At 33.5% G+C, this 22623-nt stretch overlaps 1 protein-coding gene across 2 annotated transcripts in view; it reads right to left on the bottom strand.

The window, feature by feature from the left end:
• VPS13B (vacuolar protein sorting 13 homolog B) overlaps nt 1-22623 on the bottom strand; it is a 775748-nt gene that overhangs the window by 399025 nt on the left and 354100 nt on the right. For both annotated transcript variants that reach the window (XM_036830846.1, XM_036830848.1), the window contains exon 23: nt 12360-12594. In XM_036830846.1, the coding sequence (XP_036686741.1) occupies nt 12360-12594 (235 nt within the window). The remainder of the gene's footprint in view (nt 1-12359; nt 12595-22623) is intronic.

The raw sequence follows: 22623 nt of genomic DNA on the forward strand, positions 1-22623 counted from the left end.
CTAACCTGCCATCTAAAGGAATTAGGAAAAGAAGAACAAATGACACCTAAAGTCAAAAGAAGGAAATAATAAACATCTGAGCAGAAATAAATGAAATAGAGATAAAAGAAACAATAGAAAAGATCAATGAAATCAAGAGCTGTTTTCTTGAAAAAATAAACAAAATTGATAAGCCTTTATTTAGCCAGGCTCATTAAGGAAAAAAAAAAGAAAAGAGAGAGAGAGAGAGAAGACCCAAATAAACAAAATGAGAAATGAAAGGGGAGAAATTAAAACCTATATTACAGAGATTAAAAAATCATAATAGAACACTACGAACAATTATATGCCAACAAATTGTACAAGCTAGAAGAAACAGATAAATTTCTAGGAACATACAATCTTCCAAGACAGAATCAGAAAGAAATAGACAATCTGAACAAACTGATCACTAGTATGAAATTGAATCAGTAATCAAAAAACTCCCAGCAAACAAAAGTCCAGGAGGTTCTGCCAGTGCAAGGCAGGCCACAAAAACTAGAGGCACTGCTGCCATGGTCAAAAAGAGGTCACCTGATCTGGAGTAGTGAACAACAACCACACCCAGAAGTCTTGTCGTTGAAATGATGATCTCAGTAATGGTTGAACAGGAAGGGCCAAGAGCTCTACTAGCCTGAGATTGTGAATGTGATTGGAGAAAGCATATTCCTGACTGACGTGGCACACAAGCACAGTGGATGCAGAAGAATTGAGTTATCTGGACACTCCTAAACAACCTTGAGACTACACATATGTATAGAGGACATGTGGAAGGGCTCAGAGGAAAGTAAAAGTTTGGCAGGTATGAGAATGGCCAGAACACTGAATACACAATCCTAACACATATAGAGATCTATCTATTAGTAGAGGACAAAAGCCTTATTTGAGAACTATCTCTGTTCAATTTTGGCTGACCATTAAGATAAGAAGACATAAGGGTGATACCTAAAAAGCCAGGGTTAAAAATAAAACCAAGAATAATAAGAACAGAACAAAACTGAGCTGAGACATCAGTGGTCACACAGTTAGGAAGAAACAGATTTAGCCCAAGGAAGTTACTTTACAAAGAAGCAAACTAGCATAAAAGAACAACAACTTTCCAGGGAAAAAGAAGAATACATAAGCACACACCTAAAATTCTCAATATTTTAAAAATTTTAGACAAACACAGAAATAGGAAAGTGTACCCTATTTCAGGAAAAAAACCACAGTCAATAAAAACTGTCTCTATGTGCCAACAGATGTTGCATGAAGCATAACAAAAGACAACAACGTAGCTACTATAAATGTGTTCAAAGAACTAGAGAAAAAGATTTTTTAAAATTCAAGGAAAGTATCAAAACAATGAATCAATAATCTCATAAGGAGAAAGAAAATACAAAAAAGAACCAAATCAAAATTTTATTTTATTTTATTTATTTATTTTTATACAGCACTTATTAGTTATCTATTTTATACAAATTAGTGTATATATGTCAATCCCAATCCAAATCAAAATTTAAAGTAGAAAAGTACAATGACTGAAATGAATAATTTAGTAGAGAAGCTCAATAGCAGATTCATGCTGGCAGAAGAAAAAAACAATCAATGAACCTAAATACAGATCAATAGAAATTATCCAATCTGACTAGGGAAGAAAACCAAAAGGAGACCAGGAAAAACAGATAATCCCCAAATGACTGCCTCTGGGAGGGAGAAGAATGTCCATGCTAAAGAAATGTACTTGGGGATCGTGTTCAAGTCTATTCAAGTAAGCATTCAACATCTCCCATTATATACAAACACATAAGGACAGCCAATGTTATCAGGATCTTCAGGATCTAGAAAAACAGGCAGGGCACTTGGGGTCATTGAGGTAGCCAGGGAGATCAGTCAGACCAAGAGTTGTCCAGAGTCCAGAGACGGTGGTCTCCCCAGGATGCAGGCACCACTCTCACTCAATCTGCCATGTAAAGGTCTGTACCATGAGCCCTTCCTTGTTGGCCTAACAGAGGAGCAGCATCAGCCATCCAACAAATCCAAGACATGACCCTACCGGCAAGGAGGGCATCTAGGAAGGCAAAGCCATCATGTCCTTGAATCAAGGCCTAAATAAACTCTTCGGATTTGGCTTAAGTCGCAGCTTTCCTTAGAAGCTAGAGGTGTGAGTGTTTCAATCCCCCATTGCCCTGTGGAATCTAATGCAGTGCCCCCACCCCCCACCAACCCCACTTCTGGCATGGTGTAGATACACTTTCTGTACCTGTGCATTCTGCTGCCAGGTGAGTAAAACTCCAAGATTGGAACAATAAGCGTGTTAATACCACATACTGTCCTTAGAAGTCTTGTGGCATTAATGGAAGGGACAGGCACAATGGTGGACATGAGATTACCCCTCCCAGAACCTCCTCCACATTGGCCTGTATGGGAACCAGCCCAGCATATCTGTATTCCACAGAATGCCCCAGAGGGGGTCTACCTTTGCATCTCTCTCCTGCCTGCATAGCACACTGATCTTTAACATTTTCAGTAACTCAGAGACATCTCTGGGACTTTCACATAGCTCCTGTCAACATGTCGGGCCATTAACTATAAACTTGATTTTGATGCCTTGCTTTTCAAGAATAATTACCCTGTACCTAAAATGTTAGCCTATTTACTGCTTGTGCAAAAACACAACAATAAAATCAATGTTCTACAATTCCTGAAAGTAAAAAAAAAAAAAAAAAAGTATCCATCCTGAAAAACAAGAAAAATATATTGAAGAAAAAATTAACAGAGCCTCAGAGAGCTGAAGCGTACTAACCTAAAATGGAAGGCCCAGAGGAGAGAAGAAAGAAAACAGCACAAAAATATTTGAAGAAATAATGGCTGAAAAATCTCCAAATTGATGAATAACATTAGTACATACATCCAAGCAGCTGAACCAAGCTCAAACAGGGTGAATACTGAAACATAAATACCTATAGATACTATAGTCCAATTGTTGAAAACTACAGAACAAGAGAAATTCTTAAAAGGAGCAAAAGAAAAATAACATCACGTATAGCCACAACTACTGAAACCCGCGTGCCTAGAGCCCATGCTCCACAACAAGAGAAGCCACCACAATGAGAAGCCCGCGCGCCACAACAAAGAGTAGACGCCGCTCGCCACAACTAGAGAAAGCCTGTGCACAGCAACAAAGACCCAACACAGCCAAAAATAAATAAATAAATAAATTTAAAAAATAATAATAATCACTTCTTTATTAAAAAAAAAGTGGTCATCATCAAGTGATTTTTTATTTTCTCCTGTATATGTTACTTGCTTTCCAAATTTCCTTTAATGAGGGCATTATGCTAAGTTAGATAAATCAGAGAAAGACAACTACTGTATATCACTTGTACATGAAATCTAAAAAAGCTGAACTCAAGACAAATAAAAGAATGGTGGTTACCAGGGGCTGGAGGGTAAGGATATTGGAGAGATATTGCTAAAGAGTGCAAACTTGCAACTATAAGATTTGAAGATCTAATGCACAGCATGTGATTTTCAGTCAACAATACTATATTACACACTTCAAAGTTCCTAAGAGACTAGATCTTAAACGTTCTCACCACAAAAAAAGAAATGATAATTATGTGACCTGATAGAAATGTTAGCTAACACCACAGTGGTAATCATATTGCAATATATGTGTATCAAATCAGCATGCTGTACACCTTAAACTTACAAAATTTTGTATGTCAACTGTATCTGAATTTAAAAATTCCCATTAATTAGAATGCTACCTTGGTATCATTTAAAAACCATATTTTTAAGATCTTAAGGCAATGTAAATTATATAGTTTATTTTTAAAAGGTGAGCAGGATATTAGATCTGCCATATTGGTTTTTGTTTTTAAAATAGGTGTTTGTGTGGGAGGGTGGAAAATGCAAAATTGATTAACAGGAAATAAATAAAGTAAGGTTCCTTGTCCAGCCTTTAAAAGTCATAGAACCCAGAGGTAAACAAATGATTGAGCAGGATGAATGTGAGCTACTGAGAAGAGAACAATGTCTGTAGCAATTATATTAAATATGTTTAGGCAGTTCAACAGCTTAACTTCATTTATTATACATGTATGATGGCTTCCAAGAAATTTATTTAAAAACAACACCATCAAAAACAAATCTAAAGCTCTTTTCTGAGCTTCCTCTTTTACTCAGGCAATCTCATTTACATACGGTTTAGGAATTAAAGTCAAAGACACTGAGTAAAGCTGGGGGAAAAAACTACTGCAATAGTACATCATCATCTTTCAGAACAAGTGGAAATTATGATTATCAAACTATGATATTTTAAAAATATCTATACTGTAACAATACATATGAACAACTAAGGTGACCAGAATTACACGGAAAAAATAGCCCTCATGTTTTTCATAGATGCTCAACAATTTTCACATCAGTTTCTATTAAAACTCACTAAATCCAACAATAGCAGAGTTTTAATTTATAAATGATCTTTATATTCCAACTCTGTCAAAATATTTTATTAAAGTCACAGGCAACTCTTTCAAAAAAGGAAAAACAAACCTCGGCTAGGCAAAGGGTAGAAACCCATCTGCTCAGAGGTGTGAGCTAGATGTAGCAAATTACATCTGCAAGCCTCACTGCAAATACTCTCTAATGAAATTCAAGATGTTGATTTTGACCCACACACCCTACACAGATTGGATCTGGCCATATTAGCGATCATCTCTCCCTTCCCATGGCAACTGAAATCAGATGACACATTTCAACAAACAGTTCCTCATTTTCAACTTTGAAGTCCAAGTTCAGTATAGAAGAAGGCTCAAATCTATAAAATGAGAACCCTTTTGTTCATCATATTGATCATCTTTGTAATGCTAAAGGGTTTTTTTTTCATTTTGTTCATACCATATTGACTAGATCACTGTATTTTGAATCTAAACAACTAGATTCAAAAATTAAGGTTTTAATAGAAATTTAGAACTCCAGAATGATAACCAAACAACACCAAAGACAAAGAGCAAGAGAAAAATAACTTCACAGGAGTTATGAATCCAAGCTAAAAATAAAAGATAAAGAAAGTTTTAACTGAAAACACGGTCTTCATAACCACCAAAGTCAAATGGTGAAATATCAAAATTTTAACTAAAAATTCAAAGTTGTTTCCTACAGTAGAATACAGACAATGAATCATTAAGCTCCATTTTTGCTTAAATTATCCTGACTTGGTTTCTGTTGTGTACAACCAAAGGATATCAAGGTATATATACATCTAAATACCATCTCTCTTTTCCGTCTTTCTCAAATATGTTTTTAAAGACACTGGAAATTTGTTATATTAATTTTTCACTTTCAGTTTAGTCCTTAAGGCACCATCATCTGACCTGCATTAACACTATTCCTCTGAAAGTATTGTGATAAGAGAAACCAATCACCCAAAATTGTCAAATCCCTTTCACACCTTTTAGTCCTCATCTTATTGGGCATCTCTGCTACATTTAAATGACTAGATCGTGTGTCTTCCATGATACTACTGCCTCATGGGTTTTTCTGTACTTACCTTACTCACAGTTTTCAACATAGATTATTTTTTTTTCCTTTTCAGCCAGTGAACATTAGTGTTTCCCCCTTTTTCTATCTGGATTATACTTATTTGTCTCTACGTAAGTGATTTCAGGTGATCACATCTTTTTTCATGGTTTTCCCTGCTATCACATTGTGTATCTCTAACAGTGATTCCTCTTTTGAGCTCTAGACCCATATATGCAACAGCTTATTAGATACATTAACCTGAATGTCCCACAAACACTCTACAGTATGTGCCAACCTAAATTCATCCTTCCTATCTTCCACACCCAAAACTAAACCTCTTTCTTTATTTGTAATCATAATATTAACCATATAAACGTCTACACAGACATCCAAGCTAGGAACCATGGAGTTATTCTACACATTTACTTCTCTTTCACTATCTATAACTAATCCAGTCACAAAGTTTTGCCAGTTTTTTTGTTAAATATTTCTCTATTCTTTCCCATTTTCTCCATCCCTATCACCACCATTCTGGGTCTGACAGTCATGTTTCCAGACAACTATATAGCTAGATGCAATATCTAATCTCCTTGCCTCCAATTTTCCTATCTTCCCCTGAGCCCATGCCCTCTCAGACTTTCACCAAATCCATCATCTACAATTATCAAAAAACATTTACTGAACAAAAATGAGTTGAACACAAAACAATAATAGTATTGGAGAAGCAGACTAGAAAGAAGCACAATCGGAAGGTGGTATAGATTTAGGTACATTGTATATCTGGTTGATCATGAATGATTAAAAATATTTATCTACATTCTGAAACCAGCAAAATGACATTGAGAGAGAAAAAAAGCATTATAAATCAAAATGAGGATGAGAACAGGAGAGGACAAAACAGCAGTTAAGTAATATCACGAAATTTTTAAACATATAAATATAACAGATAAATAGCAAGTGACTGAGGCCCAGAGAGATAAACCATAAAGGATCAATCTGATTCATGACAACCATCCTTCAACAGGTTCCAATACTCAAATATGTTTGAAAAAGAGAATGCGGAATGACACTGAAACCAGGAGGACTAGTTGAAAACTGAAAGTGAACAGACCTCCAGATTCTTTCTCAATCTATGCACAGGTATAAAGATAAAGAGTAAACTACTTTTTACATGTATGCATCAAAGGGTTATACTCAAATATTTTTACAAACAACACTTAAAATGAAGAAAAAATATATACTTATGGTCTTTCACAAGTTAATATCTACCGTTTTTTTAATGCCTGAAGAAGTTTTAAATATCTTGAAATAATCTCCTTTCCTCAAAGTGTAGGTTTGGCCAATGAGAATAACCAGGTGGTTAAAAAACTGAAACCTAAAGTAAAATTTAGGTTTCAATGTTGATTATATAGTCACTCTATAGTCTCCTAGGGAGTATGAAAAATAGACTTCAGAAGTTTCTATTTGATTCTAGTGCTCTCCATCTGGTATATGATATTTTTAAAAGTTGAAAATAAACTAAGATTCTAACTCAGTTCTAGAAAAAAAATCAGAGAATATAATAACATCTTATGATTTAAAGATGGAGACTTCTGTAGTTCTTAAGACATTCATAATATATTGGAAAAACAAGATAAGAATAAAACAATTTATCAAATGAAAAGGACAAACAGTTGAAGTTGGCAGGAGCGCTGGAGGAGTAAGAGGGATTTGAAATGAGTATTGAAGAGATAACAAATAGTACAGTAGTACACATCAGTCCTTTCATAAAATCCATTAAGGGGGTGCTATAATATTGTCATAACATCTTTAACCTCACTGGGGGATTCTATTTCCAGAAACAATGGTAGATTTCATTCCCTGAATGACCCTTACACTAAAAACAAATGAAAATGATGAATGTATTTATAAAATGTTTATATGTAACACATACTAAGATTAAAACTTATATTTGTTTACACACACAAACACGCACATGCACACACACAATATCTCCTTAAAATCATTAATGAGTTTCTCCAAAAAGTAAAGCTTATTAATGCCAGGGAATGAGAGAAGCCAGAAACTCAGAGGTAAACAAAACAAATCACTTGAGGCATTTCAAAACGTGAAATTGAACATCCTTGTTCACAAGTAAGGCTGATTAAAGACAAAGCCCTAGGCCAATTAGTACTGTAGAACTTAACAGGACACAAGGCTTGTATGCAAATGTCTACGATACTAATGTTAGGGTAAACTAGAAATAAAACTGCCCCATTTTTCTGCTCTCTACATGACCCAACTAAAACTCTACCAGAAAACTGAACTTTGAACAGAGTAAGAAAAATACTGATAACCGCAGCCAATCCTGTAAGTTCTAACTCAAATTTTTAGTATATGAGTGGCATAAAAACCTCTAACAAGGAATTTAGTTGCAAGTGTTCCTGAACTGGTAATACTCCCAATGTATCAGAAGTAAATTCAAGTATGTATAGGAGGAATCTTTCGGCTACTCTTCAAAAAATTTCTATAGACAAATTTCCAAAGAAAATAAATAACCTCTCTCCCTATAAAAAAGAACAAAGAATGCACAAGGAATACTAGGCCTAGTAGGGAAGAGTCGGCAGGAATTAGACAATAATATAAAATAAATGATTCATGTATCAAGAAACACAAGGAAGCCTTGAAAATTATGAATAAAAAGGAGTTTTAAAAATCAATCAAAATGAAAAAAATATCATAAGTAAAAATTTAAATTTAATAAAGTGCTATAAAGTTCAGAAACAGGTAAATTAATTTATGGTTTTAGATGTCAAGATGCAGTTTGAATCTGAAGAAAGAGAGGCTCGCAAGGAACTAGAGAAGATCTCCTGGGTGCTGGTAATATTTTTGATCTTGATTCAGATGTAGGCAACAGGGGTAGGTTTATTATAAAACGTATCAAGCTGTGAACTAAGAGTTGTGCAGTTTTCTATATGATATATTTGAATTCTATAAAAGTTTATTCAAAAAATTCAATGAATAACTGTTTAACAGCATATTAGACCCAGCTTTAAAAAATTAATGAAATGGAGGATCAGATTAAAGAAATTACTGAGAATGCAGGTCAGCAAGTCAAAGAGAAAAAATATAAAAGTACAAAGAAGAGACAAGAATAATACAGTAAAAATGTGAAAAATTCTAAAATATATGTAAGAAAGAATGAGGCACAGGCAGTATCTGAAGAGATTATGCCAGAAAACTTGTAGAACTCATAAAAGACACCAACACTAAAACTTTAAAACACAAAGACTTAAAAAATTCTGAAAGCTGCCAGAGAGGAAGGACAAAATACCTTCAAAGAAACACAAACTGCAAGTGGACATTGCAGATAAATATTTTCATTGTCAATAGGACAATGAAAAGCAAGAGTCAGCCCAACGTAATTTTTAATGGGTCAGACAAAAATAACTACCAACAAAGAAATTATATATCCAGCAATATATCTTTCAAAAAGGAGGGCAAAATAAAGACATTTTCAAACAAACAAAATTAAGTTTGCTAACAACATATCATCACAAAAAGGCAAAAGGAAAATGATCTGAGATAGAATAAAGGACTGAATTGTAAGAAGGAATGTCTAGTAAGGCACTAGTATAGGAGTCCACAAACATGGCCCATGACCAAATCTGACTATCAGATTTTGTAAATAAAGTTTCATAGAAATACAGTCATGTCAGTTCATTGACATATTGCCTACGGCTGCTTCTGCACTCCAAAGCAGAGTTGAGTAGTTGCAACAAGACCACGTAACTGGTAAAACTGAAAACGTTTACTATCTGGCTCCTTACTAAATAAATTTTCCAAACCCTGCCCTGATTGTATATATGCAATAAATATAAGCAATTATTTTTTTTAAGTGATAACCCATTAATCCAGAGAGGATGATTGAATTAAAGTAGTTTAACACCTGTGTGTTGTTCAGGAGCAGAGTAAATAACTTGATTTAATGCATAATTTAATAAATTAAATATGCAGCTTAATATTTCTAGGACCAGAGTTGACTTTGAGGAAAGGGTGTTAATTTCTAAGATTGAAAGAAAAAATAGTTAAGGAATAATTTCCAATCTAGTAGGAGAAAAAAGGAATTAAAATAACATATATTACAGTATAAAGGAAAAAAACTGTTATTTAAACAACTAAATAAATTCAAACAAGATAGTGAACAGATAACAGGAGAAATGGAGGATGGGAGAAATGGGAGAAAATATTTGCAAATCACATATCTAATAAGGGTCTAATATCAGAATATATAAATAACTCTTACAACTCAACAATAAAGAGACAAATAACCCAACTAAAAAGTGGGCAAAGGATTTGAAAAGGGACTTCCCTGGTGGTCCAGTGGGTAAGACTCCGTGCTCCCAATGCAGGGGGCCCGGGTTTGATCCCTGGTCAGGGAACTAGATCCTGCATACATGCTGCAACTAAGAAGTCCACATGCCACAACTAAGAGTTCGCATGCTGCCACTAAAGAGTCTGCATGCCGCAAGTAAGAAGCCTGCATGCCGCAACTGAAAATCTCGCATGCCACAACGAAGATCCCACGTGCCGCAACTAAGACCCAGTGCAGCCAAAATAAATTTTAAAATATTTTTTTAAAAAAGAAAGGATTTGAATAGAAGAAGAAAATACAGAACAAGATCTACAAATGGCCACTGAGCACATGAAAAGATGCTCAACATCATTAGACATTTTGGAAATGAAAATCAAAACCACTAGATACCACTTCCCACCCCCTGAGAAGGCTAGAATCAATAAGACAATAACAAGACAACAATAATAAGTGGTGACACAGATATGGATAAATTAATATTGTAAATCAACTATACTTCCACATGAAAATATGTGAATAAATTAGAACCTTCATTCATTGATGTGGGATTGTAAAATGGCACAGATATTTTGAAAAACAGTCTGTCAATTCCTCAAAAGCTAAGCACAGTTACCAAATGACCCAACAATTCTACTATATATATCTAATAGAAATTAAAACATATGTCCATGCAAAACAGTGTACAAGAATGATCATAGCAGCATTATTCATAATAGCCAAAAAGTGGAAACAACACAAATGTCCATCAAGTAATCAATGAATAAATAAAATGTGGTATATCCATAAAATGAATTATTCAGCCATAAAAAGGAATGAAGACATACATGCTATAACAATGGTTCTATGAAAGAAGTGAAAGATGGCTTTTTTCACGTACCACTTATAATGGTACGTGAAAGAAGCCAGTCACAAAAGACCACAAATTTTGTTATTTCATTCATATGAAATGTCTAGAAGAAGCAAATTCATAGGGATAGAAAGACAAGTGGTTCATAGGGTCTGGGGGGAAGGGAGAAAGAGGAGTAAGTGCTAATTATATACCAATTCTTTTTAGGGTGATAAAACTCTTCTAAAATTTTATGGTGATGGTTGCATAAAAATTGTAAATACACTAAAAATCATCTAACTGTATACTTTAAAAGGAAGAATTTTACAATATGTGAATTTTATCAGTGAGTTTTAACAAAAAGTCAAGGTACAAATCATTTTAATCTTACAAAAATTATTCCAGAGTTAAAATTTTTAAAAAAAGGAGGAAGCACTCCCAGCTCACTTTATGAGCTTTATGAGCTCACTTCACTCTAGCATATCTTTGATATGACATGTAATAGCTATTGTGATAATAAGGAATTCCCTATAACCAAAAACAAATAACAAAGAACGGCTATGTCCAATATGCTAGAGAAATTATCAAGACAAAGAGCACTTAAGAAGAACTCTAAAGAAGTTCCTTCTAACTCTCACAATTCTATGATTTTATGATAATGGTATTCATATCCTTAAGTACCAACATTAATTTCTGCCAGTAAAATCATGCTTACTTTTGATAAACCTATGAAAACTAGATTTTAATGGAAATTTCAATAGAGAAAAGGAGAGAGAAATCGACATTAAGTCAAAATCAAAAATTGCAGACTGTACCTGCTTTTCAATAACAGTACTGTGGTAATCTGAACGATATCAGGATTCAGACACTTACATCCTAATAATATGAACAAGGTGTTGACCTATTTAGCACTGTCAAAAAATTTGAGGCTTGTTATTAAAATATAGATTCACATTATTTACTTTGTGACTCAAAACTTTTCCAGGTTCACACAGTTTGAAATGAATACATCAAAGTTCAAAAGGGTATGAACCTGCAACTGAAAACACTGCAACATCAGAAATCAAGTATTTACTGAAGAAAGATCCATGGCTCCAATCATCACACAATTATCTACTTTATTTAAATAAATGAGTAATCTAGAAATATATCATGCTTGCTGTAAATAATGTATTCATTTGATTATGTATTTATGATACATCCATTCGTAAGTCAAGTGGCTTAAATTAAAATCAACCTACTTATAATTCTTAGTTCAGCCTAATGCAAATATCTGAAACCAACTTTCTTCTCAAGTTAATTTTGTCTATGTTTAGCATTTCAGTGATTATACTGTATTCTATATGATCTTTTGTAGATAGTCTCCATATATATATATATATGTGTATATATATATATATATAGTCTCCATATATATAAAAGGTGTGGCTATCAATAAACATCATCACTTAGTTCATTCACTTTGTATATCTCTCTTTGTAGATCCACTTTGTAGATCACTTAGTTCATTTCCATGCAGTTCTTTCAATGAGAAGACTGATTCAGAAATGCACTGGCATTAAAAAAAAAAAAAAGCAGTAAAACTAAAAATATCAGTATAAAATATAATAACCATAGGATAATAACCATAGGAAGACTTTTTAAAAAAAGTACCTTCTTCAAGGATGGGTCGTGGGATGACAAAAGGAATCTCCTGCAGAGGTTCCATATACTTGTGGCCAGCACTAACAATTTTTATTTGAGGCAAACAGAGAACAAGTGTTCCTGGCATGCTGGTTTGTCCATGGTACCAACTTCTTACTGTTCCAGGAATGTCACCAGATACAATTGTACTTGGGGAAGGCAAGCTATCACTTGGGATGAACACACAACAAGATTGTACTTCAAGCTAGAAAAGAAAAGCAGAATCAAAATATTTGGATCAGACTAAATTTGAGAGTAAATGTATCCTCAGACATCTAATATCTTTACCAGAATACACAGGCAAGCCAAAAAAAAGAAAATGCCCCATACTTATGTCTTTATGAGTTACTTTCACTAAAGAATACAACAAACACTTGAAAAGGTATTGTTTCTTGCTATAAATGTGATCAAAAGAGCACAGTGACATGAAATGAAAACATATCTGCCTTTCCACAGTTCTTTCCAAGAAACATGATTGAGTTAGAAAATGTGCTGGCAAAAAAAGGTGAGAAAATCCTCCTTTTTTTGCAGTTCATTACATTTTGTTAACACCAGCTAAGGCCTTAGAACGGACTAGCATTTTATTACTCTTACTTTAAAAAATAAAAAACCACAAACAGCTATTTCTATGTGAATTTCTCCCTTACTTCACATACTGAAATTTAAGAAAAGAATATTTTAAATGTTCATATTACATCTCTAGACAAACATTAAAGGAGAACATGTTTATAACATATAGTAATGAAGAAAATTCAGGAGACTTAAAAATCAGAGTGCTATTCCCTACTTTTATCATACTTCGACTTATTACCTAAATTATGATTTCATGTGAAATTTTTATGTTCCCCTATCCCCAGTGTAGTTACTTAGGTTGCCAGACCCTAACAGAGTTAAAGTAAGACTAAGCAAGACCAAATAAAAAATTGAATACATCATGAGTTTTTAATTCAAAAGCAATGTAAGTTAAAGCCTATTAGTCTTAGGTGACTCTCTTACAAGGTAATATTCTGTACCTGGTTAGTAAACTGCCCAAACAGCCTACCATACTTAAATTATTTTTAAGAAAATACAAAATAAAACCTTTAATTTTCTATAAAATATTTGGCTTACAAAGGTATTATCTAATAAAAACTAAAATTTGTTTGCTTGAAAAATGTTTGGATAGTCTAGCAACTTAAAATAACAAAGACATCATATTTTATAAAACATAACTAAGAATAAAGTAATATACCTTCTCTTGGGGTTAATATATTCCTTAGTGAGAGCATGATATGTAACAGCACTGGAATTCCTTGATATGATAAATAATTTGCCAGTCTTACAAATTAAGTACACTTACTCATCTTCCCGTCAATATTTCTGTGCATGGACAAACTGATGAACTCAGTGAAGAAAAATATAAGTAAAATTTTGCAAAAAAAAAAGTACGTTGGTTCATGAAGTATGAGATTTTTTTAATTTTAGAATTTTATCTTGTAGCTTAGATAATTTAAGCATGTATATGGTTAAGTAGTTCATTGTCGATTTAAGATCACAACATTGTTAACTTCTGAAATAGAAGTGAATATTGTCTCAGATGTATTACATTTATGTTTTAAAATATAGAACAATGCATTAGTGATGTTAAAGTGCACAAGTTAAAGTGGCACACTGACAGCATATTCTCCTATATTAATTATGGTTTTAAGGTCAAACAATGAAGGGTCAGTGTTTAACACTTTATGTTAGATTTTTTAAAATATTTATTTATTTATTTAATTTATTTGGCTGTGCCGGGTCTTAGTTGCGGCACGTGGGATCTTCATTGTGGCACGCGGGATCTTCATTGCAGCATGTGATATCTTTTAGTTGCGGCATACGAACTCTTAGTTGCGGCACATGGGATCTAGTTCCCTGACCAGCAATCAAACCTGGGCCCCTTGCATTGGGAGTACGGAGGCTTAGCCACTGGACCACCAGGGAAGTCCCTGTGTTAGATATTGATGCTATGTTGAAAAATGCTTCCAACAATGTGAGATAATTAGTTTAATATGCCGCCGTACACAGATTTATACATAGATGTCCTGAGAAACAAATTTAAATTGTGCCAAAATCACAATATATTCCAAATTTCCACTAATTTGGAAATAAATTATTTAATCAAATTAAAACAACCCGAGCAATGCATACAGAATCAACAGTATGTTAGCCTGACATACATAACAACTGTAAAAAATAAACTTTCTAAAAAATGATGTATATTGTGGGGATTCTTTTAATGATAAGAACTAAAACATATACATAATCCAAATTGTTCAAACTTATTATAATGTTACATCTATTATGTATACTAAAGCTATCACATAAATCTTTTTACACTTTTAAAATAACTGTTAAACTGTATGTCTAAAATTGTGGTTTTAATGTAAAATGTTGAGTGATTTATATAAGTGAATACAAATCTGCAGCAGTAAATTTTGTATTAATGTAAGGATCTGACAATCCAAGGGAAAGAAAATGAAGTAATCTGCCAGTAAGAAGTCCTCAAACCGGGGGTCAGATCATGTTCATGGAAACCATCTGGTTGGGACCCTCTGAGCCACACCAAACACAAATGATCTTTTAAAAAAATATCCTATTCATTAATGCATCACAGCTGCACTGAGTGTTACTTCATTTTTCCATGGCAACATCCTTTCTGTTTCAAGGATCTTATTTCAGTTTTGGTAGCAACATGTTCTTTTGCCAATATTGAACACATTCATGTGTTAAAGTGAAGGGATTATTACAAATTCTTGAAGTAGAACCACCTCTATTTTGATTCCTATTAGGTCAAGGGCTACATATCTAAGTATCATATGCCGAGGATAAACCAATAAAGTAGAAATTATTCGGTATTATTTTAATAAATGAAATGATTGTCATGCATTTTTTCTTAAGTTCCAAGTTCTGTTTTTTCTGAAGTTTCAAGTGCTGTTTGAAAAGATATATGCCATTTGTACCCCCATCCTCCATAAGTAAGATTTGGTAAACTTTGATTTTTCTAATTTGTGTGCTCTATAACTGTGACCATAACTCAGTTAAAAAGAAGAGACTAAGACAGGTTTCATTTACACATTAACCTAATATAAGCATTTTAATTAGTCCACTGTCCATTATATGAATAACTTTATATAAATGTTTTAAAATGTCACACCATATTTTCTGCCCTTTTAAATAATGCTCCTATTTCCCAAATAACATGTTTTCCTTTCTTCAAAACTTGAAACTTGGACTTCCCTCGTGGCACAGTGGTTAAGAATCCGCCTGCCTATGCAGGGGACATAGGTTCGATTTCTGGTCCGGGAAGATACCACATGCTGCGGAGCAACTAAGCCTGTGCGCCACAACTACTGAGCCTGCGCTCTAGAGCCCGCGAGCCACAACTACTGAGCCCGCATGCCACAACTACTGAAGCCCACACACCTAGAGCCAATGCTCCACAACAAGAGAAGCCACCGCAATGAGAAGTCTGCACACCGCAACAAAGAGTAGCCCCCGCTCACCACAAGTAGAGAAAGCCCGTGCACAGCAACGAAGACCTAACGCAGCCATAAATAAATAAATAAATAAATTTATTCAAAAAAAAAAAACCCTTGAAACTTTAGTGATAATTATAGTTAGAAAATTTCTACAGAATGAAATGTTCTCTGCATGAATGTATTTTACTCCTCAGGAAACAGTTTCAAGTAAAAAATAAAAGTGAAGAAACATTGCAAGTTGTATTTTCATTCACTTTTTCTTTCTTTTATTCATGCATTCTTTAACATCCACCATTAACTGAGCTGGAAGTCAGGAAAACAGAGACAAAAGACATAGTCCCAGCATTTAAGAAACCTGAAACAAGAGGATTTTAAAATACTAATAGCCTTACATAATTTTCACTAGAGCATAATAAAGTCTATAGTGTCAGACACTGTGCTTATTTTGTTCATGCTACAGTCTCAGTTCATAGTACAGCACCTAGCATATACTAGGTATTAAATAATTGTTAAATAAGTGAACACAATTATTTTTATTAGCACCAGATATTGATGTTAATTAAAATAATTGTTTAATGCATGTTGTTCATCATTTCATTTCACAGAGACACCTAGTAATTAATAAAATTGACTTGTCAGCCAGATGGGTTCATCTCCAGCTGTGGAACCTTTGACAAGTTATTTAGTCTCTCCATGACTTCAGTTTCTTCATCTGTAAAGGGGGGAAATCAGCTTTGATATAAAGATGTAACATATTAACTGCCGCCGAAATGTTCGCTAAATAAACAAAGCCAATGAACATACACTAAATATCTACTATACACTAGATCCATATATTAATTCTCATGGATTTATAAAAGATGTTCACAATCCTTTTATTTTAAAATGCTGTTGCTTATGGTTTAGCTATCTATGCATACAGAGGCCAACAAAGTAAGTAGTATTATATCTGCACTATGAAACATAAATAAGCTACAGCCCAAATTGTTTTCTTATTCTATAAACTCTCAATACATTATGAAAATATTTGGGATATCTTCCCATTTCGTAGAAATCTAAATATACACAATTTAGGGCATTAGTTAAAAACCTCAAAAGTGCACCTTGTCTTCTTTTCCACAGTGAGTGTTACAAATCTCCACACTTTTCCCATAGATACTTGTCAAGGGAAGACATGAAAAAAATTCCTAGATTTGTATTCCAGACTTCCTCTTTCTAACAAACTACCAGGCAACTGCTGTCACTTTCTCAATGCCTATAAATAAAAATATAGCCCTGTGTGCAAATTTTAAGTATTAAATGTAAATAATTACTTTCATAATTAATGTGATTGACAACTGATGTGTCTAGCCTAAAATGTCTTATCTCATCCTGGAGATAAGCCAGGAAGTTCACTGGACTTGAGAACATTAAGTGTATCATGCAATAACTGCATCACTGGTCATACGCTATATATAACTTTCTGGGAGAAAAAATTCAATTGCTCTAGCTTAACTGGCTTATGGTGCTTGAGAAACTTTGACATTCTCACCAAAATCTCACAGAACGTGGAAAGTCATTCCCTAAAAGGAATAAAAGGTTATTAGCAAAAAGAAGGAGATCAGGATGCTTTGTATGGAAAATAAAGTGTCCATTACACTATACTGTCCACAGTCAGAAGACTTCAGAAACTAAATAAAAACACCCAGGAAATGCCATAGGACAGCAACACGATCTTCAATGTAAAAGACAAAAAGACTTGAGTTTGGCAAAAACCAGGGTAATGTTCTCCTTTATTAGTGAATTCTAGGCCAGAGTACTTCTATTTTGTCAACCGCTTGCCATTGCCAATTATGTGGTTCTGGAATAAAAAATGTAATAGACAGGAGCTTTGCTGATGAGCAGACGGAGAAAAATTGCAAAAACAATGAGTTTATGCTAATCTGTGGTGAAAAGGACCCCCCCCAAACCAAATTCATATTAAAAAATTGTTCAGCACTACATTTAGCACTATAAAACAATCCAGTAACAATTAAGTATGCAAGTTCTTTTTCCCACTGAAAAACAAATAGGTTATCACAAATATTGTTGATGTCTTAATGCAATGTACGTCTTTCTAAAATAAGTAAAAAAGTTCATGGACTTAGCAAATATCAACTTTGGCTCCAAAATCAACTTTCCAGAAACTCTGATTCCAAGCACATTTACTTGCTCAAACTTTCATTAAAAGAATAATCCTTCGATGGCTTTAAGTTATGATGTTTTGTTTAATCTGATGACAACTTCAGGGTTTTCTTTTTTATACTTTGGCTCATAAAACGTCTTGGACAATGGACACAACTTTTTAAAAAACTCAATTTTAGGGCCTAGATTTTGATCACTGAATCAGAATCTAGTTTTATCTTTGAACTTTTTCAGACTATATTAACATTCGGAAATGTATAATACAGGCCTGGGACTAGGAGTGAGGCAAGCAAGGTGCCTTGATCATTTTCAAAATAATCTATACAAATATATATAATTTAGTACTCCCATAATTAAATGTTAATTTATACACAATAAGCTTAGTCAACTGATGAACAACAGACTAAACTGTACACTTAAAAAAATGGTTAAGGTAAATGTTACATGTGTATTTAGCCAAAATAAAAAATAAAAAAAAAAGAAAGAAGGAAAAAAAAGAGCAACATCAGTATCTTATAACTAATCCATAATGACATAAAAGATTAAGTTCATTGTTCGTGATAAAGCTAATGAAGGCACTGCATCATTACAAAACAAGCAAAAGAACCAAAAGAATTACATAAGAACATTAGAATTGGAAATATCTTAAACATTACTTAATCTAGCCATTTCATATTACAGATAAACAAAGTTAAGCCCAGAGTTAACATCCAGAATCTGATAGTGCTGAACAATGGCTCCTTGAAATTCTATACATCCTTGGCTTCCTTGAACTCTCTGACCTTTCCTTCTATATTTCTGATGATTCCTTTAGGGTTTGCTTCAAGGATACTTTCTCTTATACTGACTACTTTGGAAATGGTATTTGCTTGGCCCACTGCTCTTTCAACTTAACATACTTTTCTGAATTCTCCTAGTTATAACCATCTGTAGATGATTTCCAAAATTATATTTCTTCCTTAAACTCCAGATATGAATATTCAGTCTAAGAGATACCTGGATATCTCACAGGCATTTCAAATACATGTGTAAATTCAAACTCCCAATTTGCTGCTAACCTTGAAAAGCTGCTTCTCCTATCATGTAATGGCATCACTATGTACCCAGATCAGAACCTGGAATGCCAATTAAGACTCCCTCCTTTCTCTTATTCTCCAAATCCATTAAGTCACTAGGTTCTGGTGACTTTACCTTAAGTCTCTCAGGGTTTGCTGTCTAACTTTCCCTATCATCTAGCGTTTTGAAACCATTGTTTAATATATTTTATCCATTTTTTGGTTGTTTCAGGCAGCAAGATAAATCTGGTCCCTGTTACTTCATCCTGGGCAGAGGAGGATGTTCGCCAGAATACCTTATGTTGTGGAATATTCATGTGTTTACTTATTGGCTTACAAATATCATAACAATCTCATATTGCTTGGAATCTTAAATTGGAAGATTTTCCTAGAGCCGTCAAATTATCAGGTAACCTAACACTAGCTTTCTTAGTCCCTGTTACAACGACTTCTCAAAACGATATCAAAAATGGGTAATTACACTAAATTAGTCCATTTTTTTTTAATGGAATGGGTAAAGGGAATGAGGTTATTTTGGATACAATTACTTTTATCATCATGAAATAATATTTAGAACCAAAGTAAACTTCAAACAGCTATATATTCTTTATAGCTATTATATTCTGGAGAATGCTATAAAGTCATCTAATTCTATAAATCAATAAATACTAATCTGAGAGAGTATCCAAATTCACCATGAACCTGGCAGAGCATGCCCTAGGTATCCTTTCAGTAAATGACATTTACCTTGACATCTCCATTTTTCTTTTGGATCATAAGAGTTTTCTAAGGGATCTAAGAGACACTCCCCACAAAATGCTTCATAGAATGGTTCTTTGCCTTTATACTGCTAGACCAACAGAACTGTTATATTTCTTTTGTCTCCTCAGCATCTAGCATGATCTATAATAAATGTTAAGTGCTGAATGTGAGAATGAATGAAAGAAAAATGGAGGGAAAGAGCATTCTATAATGTATTACTAGGCAACTAGCTGTTTTAAAAAATAAACAAGTTTATACTAGGGTACTAAAAGGTTAACATGCTTATGATCGTTAAGTAAATACTTATATTCCAACAGAAATTTTTGGGAAATACAATGTTTAACAGAAAGGATATAAGAACTTTCATAAAGTGAAGTAGGACATATTAAAGAGCAATAGGGCCTTGGAGCCAATCCTCAAATTATATTCCACCTCTTTATCAACTCCAGAGCTACATTTCTGAGGAAAGTACAAGATAATTAATATTAAAAAGACACATAAAGTCCAAGAGATCTGTTACAGTCCCACTATAGTAGAACTTCTATTTCTATATATATATATTGCATATACATATTTCATACATATGAAATGAATACTATATAAGCTTATTTTGGTATCAAAGCACTTTCACTAGAATAGAGGAAGAAAACTGAGCAAAAAAAGAAAGGAGCTGTGTTGCCAGGAAAAGAAAGCTGTAGATGAGAGTCAAAAGAAAGCAAATTTTTGTAGTAGCATAGACATCAAAATTTAAGAGATATGTCCATGAAAATCTATTACACACTAAATAAGTCTCAGAAAAGACACAAAGAAAACATACCTTTCCTACCACAGTTTTTGGTCCCAGTTTAATGAAATCAAAATACAACTAACTTCTGAATACAACTGGCTTAAAGTACAGTGCTAACGAAAAAAATGACATGTAAGGTAAAGTGCTAGAAAGAGATCTAATAATATTTGGATTCCTTTCTTCCATGAAATATTATTTGTGTCAAACTATAATTTAGAACCTCAGATTGAACTATAATCAGATGAGTTCACTGTTATTTATTTATATAATAATTATAGTAGAAATATGTGCTCAAAGTAGTTACTCGTCTTCTTAACTTACTAATCACTTTAGCATTTACATTTATTGACTACTAAATACACCATAGATTACTCTCTCTAGAAGATTACAAAATAATACATAACAAGAGGATGGGTATTACTCATCAGGGAAAAAACATTTATTTTATTGGTGATTTAAATAGTAGAAACAGAATGTGTTAAAACAGTGCAATTAGAGGACCACATAAAGGTCAGTAAGGCATTATGTAGAAACACAAGAAATAAGAAAGACTTCTTAAGTTTATTTTTTTATGACCACAGACTGGAGTAAGCTAAGAATGCAGATTGAGGTTGACCAAATTGAGAAAAAGAATAAAACTGAGATACAGTTGCCCATGTACCATCCTCATTCCCATCAGTAATATATGTCCCTTGAGATTAAAGATCTTATCATAAGAGAAGCTACATATAATTAAGTGAATAAATATAAATAGTTACCAGGAGCAAAACCACACATGGTCTAGTTAGCTCTATCATGTGGCATGGGTAAATGTTTATACAAGGACTTAGTGATATACAATGGAAGAGATCATAAGGAGATAGTCTTTATTATAGATTAAAGAAAGTAACATTGAATATAAATGTTCAGCAATATCTTAAGAACACTGTCTGTTTTCTGCTTCTACAATCAATCGCAAACAATGTAAAGGCACTAAATGTTTCCTGCATTCATGTTGTCTCACCTTCCTATCTCACGCCACCAATGCATCAAAGGAACCTCTAGAGGAGGAACACAGGTAAGTCAACACGAGGAGTTATTAGGATAATATTAACAGCAAAGGCCCCATGCTGGCAGAGATTGGTAAGACATAGCTGATGTCTGTGAAAAAGTCAACAACAAAAGAATGACAAAAACACTTTCTCTCTCCCCCCTCTTCTCTTAATTTTATATAAGCAGCATGCTCAGAAAAGAGAGGCTGTAAAAGATTGTCAAAACCCAGGTTACTGGCTCTTGTATTAAATAGTATTTCAAATACAGATGACCCTTGAACAAAACAAGGATTAGGGTCACTGAACCCTCGCAGCAGAAAATCCAGATATAACTTTACAGTCCACCCTTTGTATTCACTGTTCTGAATCCACGGGTTCAACCAACCACGGACCATGTAGTACTGAAGTATTGAAAAAAATCCACATATAAGTGGATCTGCACTGTTCAAGCCCATGTTGTTCAAGGATCAACTGTAATCATATTTACATGATGATATTAGGGAACTGGAGATGTTTTTAGATATATTTCTAAAAAGTGATTTAATAAGGTTTTGTTATAGTAATCAGACTATATTATAGCTATGCATAGGTGTTTGTATCACTTTTCTATACTGCATAACAAATTACCACAAATGTAGCAGCTAAAAACAGCACATATTTATTATCTTGCAGTTTAGGTGGGTGAAGCATCCTGGTTTAATTTTAGAGATCATCTACCTTGTTCTTTCTTGTTCATAAGGTGGGAGCAACATTCTTTTGCAATTTTCTACATCTTAAACAGAAATGAAAGGCCCCAGTACTTAGATATTACTGTCTGGTACACATAAAATTCTATAAAGATGCCTCTGTTATCAGTCTTTCATATCTCATTTCAAAGAGGAAAAAAATCTATACAAAAACTGAAAAACTGTTGAGTTACCCTTACCTAATTCCTAC

This window comes from Balaenoptera musculus, chromosome 17 (assembly GCF_009873245.2).
Source record: "Balaenoptera musculus isolate JJ_BM4_2016_0621 chromosome 17, mBalMus1.pri.v3, whole genome shotgun sequence".
Lineage (NCBI taxonomy): Eukaryota > Metazoa > Chordata > Mammalia > Artiodactyla > Balaenopteridae > Balaenoptera > Balaenoptera musculus.